Source organism: Rosa rugosa, chromosome 4 (assembly GCF_958449725.1).
Source record: "Rosa rugosa chromosome 4, drRosRugo1.1, whole genome shotgun sequence".
Taxonomy (NCBI): Eukaryota; Viridiplantae; Streptophyta; class Magnoliopsida; order Rosales; family Rosaceae; genus Rosa; species Rosa rugosa.
Window position 1 is genome coordinate 48,666,546 of NC_084823.1, and position 14,525 is coordinate 48,681,070.

The following is a 14,525-nucleotide window of genomic DNA, read 5'->3' on the forward strand; positions in this document are numbered from 1 at the left end:
CCCCGATGTCAAATCCTGGTTCCGCCCCTGTCGATGCGGGGTAAGACTAAGACTTGACTGCTTTTCACGCCAATTTCTATCTTTCGTTATTCCGCAGACCAATTCTGTTGCTATTGTTCTAATATTATTGTTTTAGTTTCGAGAATCGTATTCATATAAATTAATTAATGGTTTTTTGGTTGCTTCTTCTGGGGCCAATTCGTTCGTTTTAGAAGGAAGGAATCAATAAGTTGGATGCCAATGAGCTTGCTTTTATACTGTCTCGGTTAACGATCAAGGAAGCAGCAGCAGCTAGGCTTGTTTCTCCCCAATGGGCCCGTGCCTTTTATATCTATTTCTCTAGAATTAGCGTTCTCAATTTCAAACGGAATGAAGCTTTGCTCCACTTCTGTAACAAGCCTCTGAAATCAAGACACAGGGAGAGCCACAAGTACGTGGATTGGGTTAATAATGTGCTGGAGAAGCATGATGGTGGAAAAATCAAACAGTTTAGTGTCTGCTTTGACCTGGATTGTCGTTTTACCAGCTCCATTGATAGATGGATCCAATTTGCAATGGAAAAAGAGGTCGAAGAGCTCGAGCTGGAGTTTCTGGTTACCCAAGGTCATAAATTCCAAGATTCCTACATATTTCCTCATCAACTATTGGGAATCTCTCACCTTTCTGGTCCAGGCTGCCATAATACATATCCACCCCGTTGGGAAGCATGTGAGGATTGCATCACTAGTGCTTCTTCTTTTGGCAGGCCTCACCTTGATCTCCCAACTGGAGGAGGATTTAAGTGCCTCAAAGTTCTTCACCTGGAAAACGTAGATGTGGATGGACAAGTTGTCAAGTATTTTCTGTCCAACTGTCGTGCCCTTGAAAGGCTGTCCGTGACTGGTGCAACTCATTTGCTCACCTTAACAGTCGCAGCTCCCTCTGCACCTTCTTTAAGGTATCTAGTGGTCAAGCACTGTATTCGGGTCACAAGCATTACCATCTGCAACTCCCACCTTTGTTCCTTCATTTATGAAGGCATGTCAATACACTTGCAACTTGACAATGTGCCCTCTCTTGTTGAGGTCTGCCTTCATCAGGCCGACCCTGAAACCTCTGACTTTGCCTCTCTTGCCTTCGATCAGCTTTCCTCCCATCTTTTTCAGCTACACACACTCATGCTTGATGTTATGTTCAACGCGCCGGTTAGTCTATGCTATTCCTCTCGGTTGCATTTGGATTCCTCTTTTTTCTGCTGCCCTTTTTCTTCCAATTGTCCTTGTTAGTTTATGTTTTAGCTCTTGTTTTGACTCCTTTTTTTTTGGCATTCAGTTGTATCCCAGTGCGTTTGCTGGTGCTGTTCCCAAGTTACCAAACCTCCAGCATTTGGAGTTGGTTATTCTAGCTGATGATCTAGGGGCCTTCGTCGATTAGCTGCTTTCCTCCAGGCGTCTCCACTGTAACGTCCCGTATCTTAATTCACCGGTTTACTAGTCATTTGGACAGTAAACGACAATTTGATTTACTTTTACTCTTTTTCGGTAACTTTAGTGGCCCTAAAAATTGACTTTTTGTTCGGGTCAAAATTTGAGAAAATGTTCTTCATGAAAGTTGTAGAGGACGTTAAACCGAGCGCGTGCATATGTGGTACGTAAAAATCGGAGTTCGTATGTAAAAGTTATAAGCGAAATACTAAAGTTACTGTTTATGTGGTAAGTTTCTATAAATAGCCAAGTTACTGTGGTAAGTTTCCATTTTTGGAAAACTTACCCGGCTTTTCTCTCTCCTCTCCCCCGACTCCTTCCTCTTCGGTTCGATTACGTCCTCCTTCGAATTCTTCCGTTTCCGGCCGACCCACGACTGAACCCGGACACCGGCAGGCTCGCCTTCTCTCCCTTGTCACGCCTGGGGTGGTGTTTTGCGGTGGCTCGACCGGAGGAGCTCGGAATTTAGCTGTGAAGTTCACTGTAGCCAAACGGAGGTTTCGTCGATTTCCAGCGATTCCGGCCACTTCCGGCCACCAAACCATTGTCGAAGGCGCGGTTTTTGCCAAGGATCGTTTTGCCCCTAGCCTTGAGCCACGATTTGCAGTGTAGAAGGAGAATCAAGGAGAACCCGATTCTAGGGTTCTTGGGTTTTCTGGGCTTGTGTTCAACGGCCAAATTGGAGCTCTTCCAGGTAAAATTGGAACTTGTTGTAGTTGAGAAAGAGGTTGGGTTTGTTGAGTAGATGGTGCTTCCAAATTTTGGTGGCCATCGGAGGTGGTTGCCGGTGGCGCGTGGAGCCCACGCGCTGCCACTGTTAGTGGCGCATGGAGGCGTGTAGGGCAGTGTTTTAATTTCAGTTTTTAGCCCATTAAATTGTAGAATTGTTGTAGAGCTTATATGTGAAGTTTGGTGAATTTTGGAGGAGTTTGGAATTGTTTGTGATTTTCCGAAGTTCGGGGTTTTGAGATTCCGACCGTCGGATTTCCCTCGTTTTCATTGTAGAATATGTTAATTGAGGAATTGGTGTTGTGGGAGAGATTTGGGTGGAATTTGAGAAGTAATGGAGATATGGATTTTCGGGTTTCGTTTAAGATCGTATTTATTTTATCGGATTGCCGTTTACGGAAAAATAATTGTGTACAGGGCAATGCCGCGAGCTACGGTTAAATGAAGGAACTCGTTTGCGTGGTCGCCCAATAGTACTGTGAGTGGACTTTTATTTTTAAGTAAATGATGCATGCATTTATTTCCTTGAATATGCTCTATTTATTTATCAATTGACATTTCGAGCATGTGATTTAATCTCGGAGATTGTTTTCGCTTTATCTCACATAATTACTTTCGATAATGATTCGTTTCCGAAGTTGCTTATGATTTATAATTTTAAGTGTTGAATTATTTTTATTTCCGAGGTGATTTCCGGAATTATACTTTTAATTATATTCTATTTCGATTAGAGATTTTTGAAAAGATTTTCGAAATGGGATTTCGATGAAATTCTTTCTTATTTATTTATCGACTTTCGGTTTTGGCATTGGGAATGCCCTATTGATGATTCTTGATTTGGTTTTGTTTCGAATTATGGTGATACTCTTGGCGTGTGGGACACGTCGTTGGAAATTCATTTGTGAGAGTTGGGGAAGCCTTATGTATTTATGGATTTACTTGGTTTTCGGATTTCTTTTGCCATATTTTGGGTGACTATTATCATTGCTAGCATTGATCTTCCGCCTTTGTGGCGAGGTGATGGGATCACCGAAGCCCTCCGCCTTTGTGGTGCTGGTTACTGTCTCTGTGACAATAATTCTGAAGCCCAGTATCCTATCGCTACACTTAGTGGCGTAAGGGTATATTACGGGAGTAATGAGAGTACTTTAGCCTGGGAGGCTATCACCCGAGCCTGGGAGGCTCACTCGTATGGCTATCATCTTCCCCTACTCATTATATTATTGCTGGGCTAGCGGGGTCTAGTCCGATTCCCTTAACCAGCGGGGCTGGTCTTATTTTCTTGAGTATCAGAGTTCTTTCCTCTTTGCTTGGTTGTGGCTAGCGGGGCTAGTCGGTTTTCTTGAGATGAACTAAAGTTGTGTTTCTTTAAATTGTTGCATGCATCGGGTTTTTAAAAAGATAAATGTGGGAAAGTATACACTCTTATGTTTTTACAATTATTTATTTTTGTCCACTCACACTAACGTTTTCATATACTTTTCCCCTGGGCCCTTCGGTTTCAAATGTGAAAATATTGGGATGAAACTAAAAAGCCTAGAGGGGAGGTGAATAGGCTACTATCACAGAAATCACACTTTCTTTCAATTCAAAAAGTAACAAACAATACTAAGGATTGAAGTATAGATATGGATCCCAAAGCAGCAGTGAGATAATTAGGTAAACAAATATAATCACAAACACACAACATCCAAGAGACCAGAATTGTTTGCGCAGTAAAAACCTCAAAATGAGGAAAACAACTGCGGGGCCTTAACTCTCTAAAGCCCTAGTGAAAACCAATTCACTTAATGGAAAGATACAAGTTCTCTTACAAACAACCAATAGCACTGACCTCGGCTATACTTACTAGACACATTCTAGAAGGTTGTATGATCACGTCTTCGTAAATCTTCTCCACTGATGAACTGCTCTCACTGGTAGAATTGACAGGTACTGACCTCGACCTTCAATCTTCTTTGCACATCAACAACTCTAACTGACCTCGAGAGCACTTTGATGTGAGGAATGTAATGAATGATGGATGTGTTTGACTCAATGATCTACTTAAGCATGGAACAAGTAGTTCATAGACTCGAATCTGAAGCACGCGGTTTCTCACAAAAACAAATGAAAAATCTTGACTCAATAGATGCACCAATTCTTATTCGGCTCAAGGTCACAGATGAATGGTTGAACACGTTGTATATGTATATCAGACTCCCCCTAAAACCTTGGACAATCAAGACTCCAAAACCTAATTGACTCCTAATATGGAAGGAACTAATCATAAAAAGATATTCAACATGTAAACCCGATTCTATCCTTAATGAAGACGATACGTCTTAACAGCACAAATTATGTAGTGAAATATCCTTTTAAGACGCAACAAATGAAAGTGCACAAAACGTGAAAAAGAAGAAACAATATCCCACGACTTGACCTGACAGGGATTGAAGAACAAATTGCAATCCCAGTATGCATGTAGATTAATTGACCTTTATGAAATGCAAATATCCAACGAACTGACCTGACAGGGATTGCAGAACAGATTACAATCCCAGTATGCATGTAGATTGACCTTTATGAAATGCAAATGCTCTTACCTGGAGTGCATCGAAGAGTCAGCTGGAGCATTGTATGACCATATATCATTTCCAGTTTACACTTGATAACTCTAGCATACCTATCATTCTAGCTTTTGTATTAGGAATGCCAACATACATCAAAACTATACTAACAAAATGCCCAGTTTGCAGGCTAGATTAGTTGAGGTCGGGCGTACATGGAGTCGAGACATAACCAACTGTATTGCTTCCGCGTACTCATTCTATTTATGTTTTCTTTGTTACCTAGTGGATTAGTATTGCTCTGATAACCTATGGGATTAATATTGTTTTTGGGTTGAGACTGATATTTGTGAAATTGGAGTTGTGATTTGGGGGAGCAGATGGCTCCAGGAGATTAAGGATGGATGATTTAGAAGTGTAAATGTTTTCCTACAGGTTTTGGGTAGCCTACTTTTAGGAGAAGTTCCTCCAAATTTTTGGTAGAATTTCTTCTAAAGTGGGCCCCCCAGGGCCACTTCGGATTTCACGGGGCGGGTCCTGTCATCCACACTTGAAGCAACTTGTGCTCCAGGTACGTGTTCCTCCAACTTGGTAGACTAATGACATCACATGTTGTGACATGGTTTTTGTGCTCTCACTTTCGGCTACATTGTTCACCTACTACGCACGCACTACATTCACATTCGCGTGCTTGTACGACCGCTATTATTACATAATACATATACATTTTGTTTTGTCACGATCGATCTCTATTGGACAATTAATAGTTCTCCTGTCTTGTAATGGTAGAAAGACTTGAAACTGTGTATTAGACGGCTGTCTCCTTTTTTTATCCCCCTCCCTCAATCTGATCTGGTTTGCAGCTTTGTTGGGTTCAAGACTTCTGATGTTTACTTGCATGGTAAAAAATAAATAAAAATAAATAATAACAAAAAGAAGAAGAAGACTTGCGACTTTTGAGACCACACGGGTGTTTTATCCTAGTTTAGCCGTTGTTTTGTATGATATGATATGACTTCTCTTTGGTAATGGGGGCAAGACATGAAAGCTTGTGGTTACTTTTATTTGTTTTTCTTTTACTGTGTGAAATTGTCCTTTGTTGCGTGAACTCTAAGAAATTGGTCTCTTGGTGCAGCTGGAATTCTTCTACCCAATCAAAGGAGAGTTGTATAATGATGTGCAGTGTCCACATGACCATCTCAGGGTAGTGGAAATTGTAGGGTATCGTGTTTCCAAAAAGGCTATTCAACATCTCATGTTCTTGATCGAGAATGCTGCTGCATTGGAGAAAGTTGTCATTGATCCTGCTTGCCGCTGGCTCCATCATCGCACTGGAGCATACAGGAGTTTTATAGACGTCAAGGAGGAAGGAGAGGCAAGAGACCATGCTATGCTACAGCTTAAAGAAATAATCCCTCCAACTGTTGAATTTGTATGCTTGTAGTTATCTGGGTGCTTGAAATTATCTGGAGAGTAAAGATATGTTCCTGTTACTTATTACTTCGTAGTCGCGACATGCATCCCAGCAACAGATTCCTCTTTTGCTATCATGCAATTGTGCATCTGGGAATGTTTTTGATTTATGTTTACGTCTACCTTGGATTGTTCAGTCATGTGTTCAGTCAAGTTTGGAATTGCTCCCTCTTACACAACGAATTATTAATGAAGGGTGGAACCTTGAATTTAAAGAAACAGAACCATGAATTTGAAGCACTCTGGAGAACTTGTTATTTTTGGTCAATGAGTAGTAAAAGTATTGTGAGAAAGGAGCAAGAATGGTGGAAGATTGAAATCTTGTACTGAGAACCTTAAACCAAAGATATCACAATAATTTATGAATAGATTTATGCACATGATTGAAATTTTGAAGATGAAATTTGATAAGATTGGCCTTTATACTGGTACCAAGTATATCTAAATATCAGTGGCACTCATTCAGCATTATTTCCAGTTCTAGTGTTGATGCCAACTTAATGTCTATCCTGATTAAATCCGAAGGATCCTGGACAAGTTTTCTCTCGAATTTGATACAAACTGAGCAGAAGTCAGATGCTGATCATATGAAATGCATACCTGTTGCAGTAGAAGAGGTCCTTACGGACCTGCCACAATGGAATTCCTAAGGTGCACCAATATATTTCACTCTTTTCATGACACACTATGGATAGGCATAATATATAGGCTATAGTTCACAGTTATAAATTTGAAATCTTGTGCAGGTATGACAGTCTACTTCTTGTTGCTGGAGGAATTGGTGTAACCCCGTTTCTGAGCATCTTACAGGAACTTGTTGCAGCCCAAAACAGCGGCCGATACGAATTCCTACCTAGGATGCAACTTATATTTGCTGTCAAGAAGACCCAAGATATATGTCTACTGAACTCAATTTCACCTCTAATTTTCAACCAGCCAGCTGAAAAGTGCCATCTGAAAGTGAAGGTATATGTGACTCAAGAAGAGCAGTCTGGTGTCACAGTAAGAGAAGTACTACTAAATGAGTCTTCTCGAATGCAGATAATAAACTTTGGCATCAAACCTTCAATTTATCCTGTAACTGGACTTGAAAGTCCACTCTGGATGGCTGCCATAGCTGGAATTTCCTCTATCCTGTTTCTTATCTTCCTCATCATTTTCAACCACATTTTCATTCCCAGAAAAATGCTACCAAAGAAAAGACTCCATATTCAGTTGCAGATCTGCTTATCATATGTTCTTTCATCACAGTGTCAATGTGCATCATCTTTGTAGCATTTATTATAAGACAGAGAAGACTAAAGCAACAGAGCCATCCAGTTTTCCAAAAACAAGGAAAAGCATTGGAAATAAGTCCAACAGAAGCAAGGGATGCTCTTGAGGAACATGAAATCCATTTTGGAGGAAGGCCTAATTTTGAAGGTACTTATTATATTCGTTTTTTCCATTTTATCTCAAATTTGTTGTCCAGGATATGTTCTAAGATGTGGTAAATTTGAGCAGATATCTTTGCAAAATTTCCAAATGAGACTGGTGGATCTGATGTTGGTGTCCTGGTCTGTGGACCTGAAGCTATGAAAGAATCAGTGGCATGAATATGCCAGCACAAGTGTGGAGGTTTAAAAGTGGGTGCTAATAACAAGCAGAAAGCCAATTTCAGTTTTCACTCTCTCAATTTTGCACTCTAGTCACAGACTTCTCACCATAAATTATTCAATACCAATAAACAAAGTTCAGAAGATAGTTAGATTTGCATCCATAAGTATATATTGAAATAGTAGTTTGTTTCTACTGATTGGTCGCTTACGATTGCTTGTTAGGCATGTAAATCGATCATGTCTCTTTGTAGTACAAATTTGATCTTCAAATTGTGAAGTGTGCTTCTGTCATCCATATCTTTTTAACCCCAAACAACAATTTGGGGTCTTGTACTCTTGTAGTATAAATCTGAACTTCAAAATGTATGGGATTGAATTGTATTCGGCGCTATTTCAATGATCCATAGCATCTCATCTTATTAAGCCACAGATATTGTAACATTTTATACATCTGAATTATATGGCAAGAGTAATGCATATGTGATCAAATTGCTATACAAGAAATATCATTGATGATTCAACTCAGATTTAAAGGCGTGCAAATGGATTTTGCTTGACATTACCAATTGGAGAAATCAACTCGAGGAACTCTGAATCAAGCTCGAACTTGGCTATGTCTTCCTCCTTGAAGTTAAAATATGACTCTATTCCATCACCCATTTTGGTGTCCATGAAAATTATCTGGTTGCTGATTCTCATGGAAGCCATGTTCACCGATGCAGGCTTCCCCCAACCAAAATCAGCCTCATAAATTGGAAACCTGCACACACTCGAAAACGTTAGTGTAACCAGCTCTCCTTTTGCAGCCCTTTCCATCATTCTCCTCAGGAAATCAAAATGTTCCTTATAGCCATCTTGAAATTTCCCGATATACTTATTGTCAATGTTCTCTATTTCCTCAATCACCTGCCTCACAAGACCACCACTCTCCTCCCCATCAACCAATATTGGAGTTGCAGTGGCTGCCCGGTAATAGTTCCCAAATCTATTCTGCGGCAGAGGTGGGTCAAACCTCGAACGAAGATCCATAATATAAACAACCGTGTACAACCTTCTCAAACTTCTTGATTTTTCTTCTTTTCTAGCCGCGGCCAAAAACCTGTTCCACAAGAATGCAGACAATGCCTCAACGCGAGACGGCGGTTTCTTGGTCTTCAGTCTGATGCTCTCCGCATACTTTGCTCGTAAAGCTTCGATCTTCGACCCATCAAACACAAACCTCTTGCTCACAATGTCATTCTTTTTCGGAATAGGAACGCCGTTATACCCATCCATATTCTTTGGTGGGAAGATCGAAGCTGCCGAGAAGTCCACATCCACAAAGGCATTTCCACAAGCAGTAGTTGATGCCCAGTTCCTAACAAACGTGAAATAAGACAAGGCATCTGCAACTCGATGCGAAATGCACAACCCAATAGCAATTCCTCCACACGGAAACAGATTGAGTTGAACTCCGAGAGCTATATCTGTGACCTCGTCGGGCTTGAAAGGCAACAAGTTGGTCAATTCGGAGAGGGAGGGATTGGTGATGGCATCAGAGAGGGAGTGGGATTTGACTCGAGCCTGGTAGAAGGGGATTCCATGGTCGTTGCAATCCACAAAGAGGTTGAACTTGACTCGGCCGGCTAGTGGGTAGTACTGGGTCAGGGTTTTGGAGAGAGACGTCTTGAGGTGGGTGGAGATTTGGGTGTGGTTGTGGGTATTGGGGAGGGAGTAGAAGTAGAGGAAAGAGATGTAGGTGTGGGGAGCTAACTGGTCGAGAAAGGAGAGCTGGTGACGGCGGAGATGGGGACGGGTGGGAGATGAAGGTTTTATGGTTTCTTGGAAGATTACTTCGACTTCTATCTTCATCCTCATCTGTCTCTGCTAAACTTTCTTTCTGGAGTTCTTAGCAAACGGAACTGAAGAAATTTTCTTTACAATAGTGTCAGACTTCTATTGGGTTTTATGGTTCTCTGCTAGCCGCTTAATATGTGCCGATCCGACACGTCTATTGGGTTTTTTTTTTTTTTTAAACAATTTGGGTTCATGTTGGAGAAATTTCTCTTTTTCTCATGAGGTATTGTAATTTTTTTTAAATATGATATAGTTAATTAATTATCTTATCCTCGTATAGAAATAATTTATTTATTAATATCTATATTATGTGAGGGCATACATGGTAATTTAAAAATTTAACCATTCTCTCAAGAATTAGCTTAATTATATAAGATAAGATATTACAATTCAAAACAGAAAATGTAAAAACTAAAATCCAAAAAGGAAGTGGAGAAATTAACCAAAAAAAAAAATACCACACTAAATCTAAGCAAACTGTATTAAAAGCATTGACACGTATGACCTCAATCGTTCTATATCTCTGCTTCTGGCACAACAATAGCAATTAGCAACAGCTTCAACATAGTAATAGCTGCATTTTTGGTTCTTACCAAAAAAAAAAATGATTATTGTTCAAATAAATCCAGAATATGTGTCTGGCCCAAACTCGAGGTTACTTGCTCTAGTTGAAATAGGGTTTATATTAGAGATATTCTCGGAGAATCTTAGGAGATATCCAATCAATGTACGATTATGTTTCCATGTACAATTTTATCTCTATGCTTGTAATCCTCTATATAAAGAGGCCCCTATTATCAATGAAAGCACGACTCAATTCTCTCCCAATTCAGTTTTCATTAAACACGTTATCAGCACGAAGCCCCAACCCTGAAACAAATAGTCAAACCCTGATTAAAGAAGCTAAAAACCTTGAATCCGAATACAAAACCTTGAAGCCTTTTCTGCCTCCACCTCACACCTTGAAGAACTCGATTCCAGGAGTCCAGAACCGCCGGCGGCACTCCAAGAACGGGCCGGAAATCTATCGAACCGGCCATCGGAAGCTTCATACAACTCGCAGCAAATATTCCACCGGTTCACCATCTTCCGGACCTCCAATTTCCACCAAATTTTGGTAGCAGAAACCCGTTGATCTGAAGTTTCAGGAACCGGAAGAAAAAGTCCAAAAACCGTCCTAAAAAGACATGAACCGACCACCTGAGCAGCTGCATCTTGAACCGGCAGAAAAGAAAGAAAAGAAGAAGAAAGAGAGAAGAAAGGAAGGCCCAGCCCAGAAGAAAAAAGGAACAGGACCAGAAGCCCACTGACCCAAGCCCAGAAGCCTGCTGACTTCAGCCCTAGGACCCGCTGCCACGTCATCACTGGATCACTGCCACGTCAGCACAGGGATTCCGTCACATCCACACGTGCACATGATCAACAACAGTAATTACACGTGCGAAGATAGATTTGATAATCTGCACAGAATCGGATTCACCACCCATTCTCCTATTGAAATTTGCTTTGGTTTTTCAATCTCCGGCCACCGGCATGACGATATCAGAGGACGAGGACGAGAGTTTGGCTCAATTCCTTGAAACGGAGGTGCTCTCCGAGGTCTCTGATCAGGTCATCTCCTTCATCCGGTCAACCCTCAGGTCAACACCAGTCAACCACTTTTCCGGCGACTTTTTCCGGACAAATTTTCCGGCGACATATTTTGAGGTATTTTTTTCTAAAGGTTCCCGCTTTTTTTAGAGTTTTTAAATTTAATTTCTCTTCTTTTCGGGGACTTGAAACCTCCCTTCTTCTACCCTCCTTTCTTTATCATAGGGGAGACCAAATTATGCCGAACTGTGGGGGTTCGTGCTCACTCCAAGCTTGGAGCTTGTAGAGTCCTCCAAACTTAGAGTTTGTTGAGATAAAACGATCGACCGCAAACATCATTGTTTCGATCTAATCCAACCCCTCTTGGAATCGAATTTCTTGGAAGCGACTACGCTCAGAAATTTTATTTGTTTTCGTGGTAGCCTTTTTCGCTCCGAAACTAACCCTAATTTCTTATTCTCTTTCAGGATGAGTAACCTGAACAAATTGGACTTTGCTCCATTGGGAACAACTGGCTCTGAATATCACAGGTGGGTTCGTGATGTCCGCCAGCATCTCAAGGCCGATGGAATCCTGGATATGATTCTCAAGCCTAGCCAGGACGTGCTAACTGTTGAGCAAGCTTAAGCTTTGGAAGCAAATAGAGCAGTCTTAGAGGCAAATAAGGCGAAAGCCATCATCCTAATGACTCGTCATATGAATGATTCGCTCCAGTACGAGTGTATGAATGAAGAAGACCCTAGAAGGCTGTGGGTCTCACTCGAAGAAAGATTTGGCAACGTCTGTGACCCCCTGCTTCCTGACCTAGAAGTGAGATGGCATAGCCTCCGCTTCTGTGATTTCAAGTCAGTTCTTGATTATAACTAGGAAGCACTTCGCATTAAATCCTTAATGGAATTCTGTGGTAAAGAGATCACAGATGCGATGTTGATTGAGAAAACTCTCTCTACCTTCCCCGTCTCTGCATTGATGGTTGCTAAGAACTATCGAATCGATGTTGTTGCAGGACGGATCACAAGGTTTCATGAGCTCATTGGAGCTATGAATGTCGCTGAAAATCATGACAACATCCTTGTGAATAACTATAATTCGAGATCTGTGAAAATATAGCACATTCCGGAATCCAATTATAGTCGCGCCTCGAAAAGAGGGCGCCAAGAGCGAAACCCTAATCTTAGGGATACTTTTGGACGTTCTGGTTCATATCATCGCTCTACTTGGGAAGGTAACCGCCAAAATAGGCGAACACGGAACCAAAGAGGTAAACGTGGAAAGAGAGAGGGAGGCAACGCCTCTGGTCAAGTTGGTGGCGCCACCAACACTAAGAGCCATCTAAATGACGCTTTCAAAGCGCCATAATCTATGGAGTTCGAGCAAAGAGATGTATGTTCTCGATGTGGAGTGTCTGATCATTGGGCACACATTTGTAGAGCTCATGAAGAACTTGTCACCGCCTACAAAGCATATTGTGAAGCAAGAGATGCTCATTATGTGGAACAAGAAGATCAAGAAGATGATCTAGAGTGAAGGGTTGAAGACTACAAATCTGGCTGGGATAAATAGATCGTCAATTCTGTTTAAGTCTTTATTTTTCCAAGAGATGTAATAGGCAATTGCCATATATTTTTGTAGTAAATGCCAATGGTTTAGTCTTTCTTCAAAGTAGGCTCACCCAAAGTAAGTGTGATGTCTAGGAAGGTTCTGAGATTAGTGGTACTTAAGCGATCATTTCTCTACCGACATCTCTCTACTCAACTGGTTACATTTATTTTGGAATTATCGAAATAAGTTAGACGACTACCATTGTTTTGCATTAGCTAGCATTTTGGATTAGATTTTCTTTGGTCCAAGAGACAATGATGTAACTCCGTTGGCTTATGAATAAAATTTCAAGTTCTTTTCATTATGACTCCATTTTGATTCTGAGTATATTACTTTGTGACTACGATGGCTGGGCCATCGGTATTAATTCAAGGACATGGAATAGCCCAAGTTCCACTTGCCAAATGGCACCTTGATTACTGTCACAGAAACTCTCTACACTCCTATGGTAAATCGCCCCTATGAATAGCCAACAGATTCCATGCGAAAACGCATGTAGAGAACTGAAATGAGTTCTTTTGCAATACCTCTAATGATTGCGAATAAAGGCGCATCTTAGAGAAGTTTATGTGTCTCTCTAGTGGACTCTATGTCACTATTCGAGCTATTAATCCAATAAAAGTTATGAGAGAAGATCTCTTGGATTTAGACACATATTGGTTTGTCACGACAGGATAGATCATCCTAGTCATGATATGATGATCCATCTACAAAAGACTTCACACGGACATCCATTCTCCCGAGCGAAATGAAGCATGAATCAAAGGTTGATTCTTGGACTAAGTGTGACTGCCGCCGCTGCCTCTGGCACCTCTGTCGTCCACCACCAGCCTAGGGCTGGCACAGTCCCTATCCATGACACCATGGATGGCGTCCATCATGGTGATGGCGCCCCAGGTGATGTTGCAATTACCAACTTGCTTCAAATAGCGTTTCAGACGCTCAGGCCCAACCAAAATCCTCATTGGTTGCTTCTAAAGCCTCTCGCTCGTTTTACAAAGTCCATTCCTTAAGGAAATTAGGACTGAGACCGTCCTATGCAAAGGATATGAAAATACTCATTATGTTCTTACATAGAATCCGTGGGGATTCTATGGACTGATTCAATTAACTTGCGGACGTTTAAATATCTCATGATATTGGTTGATACGCAAACACGCTGGTCACGTGTTTTGCCATTGTCCACTTGTAATGCTGCTTATGCTACACTCCTAGCAAATATCATATGATAACGGGCTCACTCCCCGGATCATCCGATTCCGTCAATTGGACTTGACGATGCTAGAGAGTTTACATCGAAGACTTTCGACGGTTATTGCATTGGGACTGATGTTGGACATCACATTCCCATGAACACACCCAAATGGTCTCGTCGAAACGACTACGATAGTCGTCCGGACATTGGTAATGCGCACCAATCTCCTAATATCCGCTTGGGGTGATGCAATATCGCATGCAGCTATACTAATTCGTCTACGACCCACCGCTACTCAATCTGCCTCTGCGTTACAGCTAGTGACTGGGTACAAGTATCGTACTTACGCATATTTAAGTGTGCCATTTATGTGCCAATTACGCCGCCACAGCGCTCTATGATGGGTCCGTACAGACGAATGGGCAACTACGTTGGATTTGAGACTCCAACAATCGTCCGCCACTTAATGCCCTTGCAAGGCGATCTCTTT

At 41.4% G+C, this 14,525-nt stretch overlaps 2 protein-coding genes and 1 pseudogene across 2 annotated transcripts; 2 read left to right on the plus strand and 1 right to left on the minus strand.

Annotated features, from left to right (window-relative positions):
• The first annotated feature begins 217 nt into the window (after window positions 1-217).
• On the plus strand, window positions 218-1,436 carry LOC133742322 (uncharacterized). Its single transcript, XM_062169987.1, has 2 exons — window positions 218-1,184; window positions 1,312-1,436. Exons 1-2 carry the CDS (start codon window positions 555-557, stop codon window positions 1,411-1,413), a joined length of 732 nt encoding a protein of 243 aa, XP_062025971.1. The 5' UTR covers window positions 218-554; the 3' UTR covers window positions 1,414-1,436.
• Window positions 1,437-5,769: 4,333 nt separating this feature from the next.
• On the plus strand, window positions 5,770-7,916 carry LOC133744940 (ferric reduction oxidase 8, mitochondrial-like; annotated as a pseudogene).
• A 260-nt stretch (window positions 7,917-8,176) lies between these two features.
• On the minus strand, window positions 8,177-9,760 carry LOC133743604 (stemmadenine O-acetyltransferase-like). The gene has a single exon (XM_062171585.1). The coding sequence runs from the start codon at window positions 9,667-9,669 to the stop codon at window positions 8,341-8,343; it is 1,329 nt and encodes a 442-aa protein (XP_062027569.1). The 5' UTR covers window positions 9,670-9,760; the 3' UTR covers window positions 8,177-8,340.
• Window positions 9,761-14,525: the final 4,765 nt, after the last annotated feature.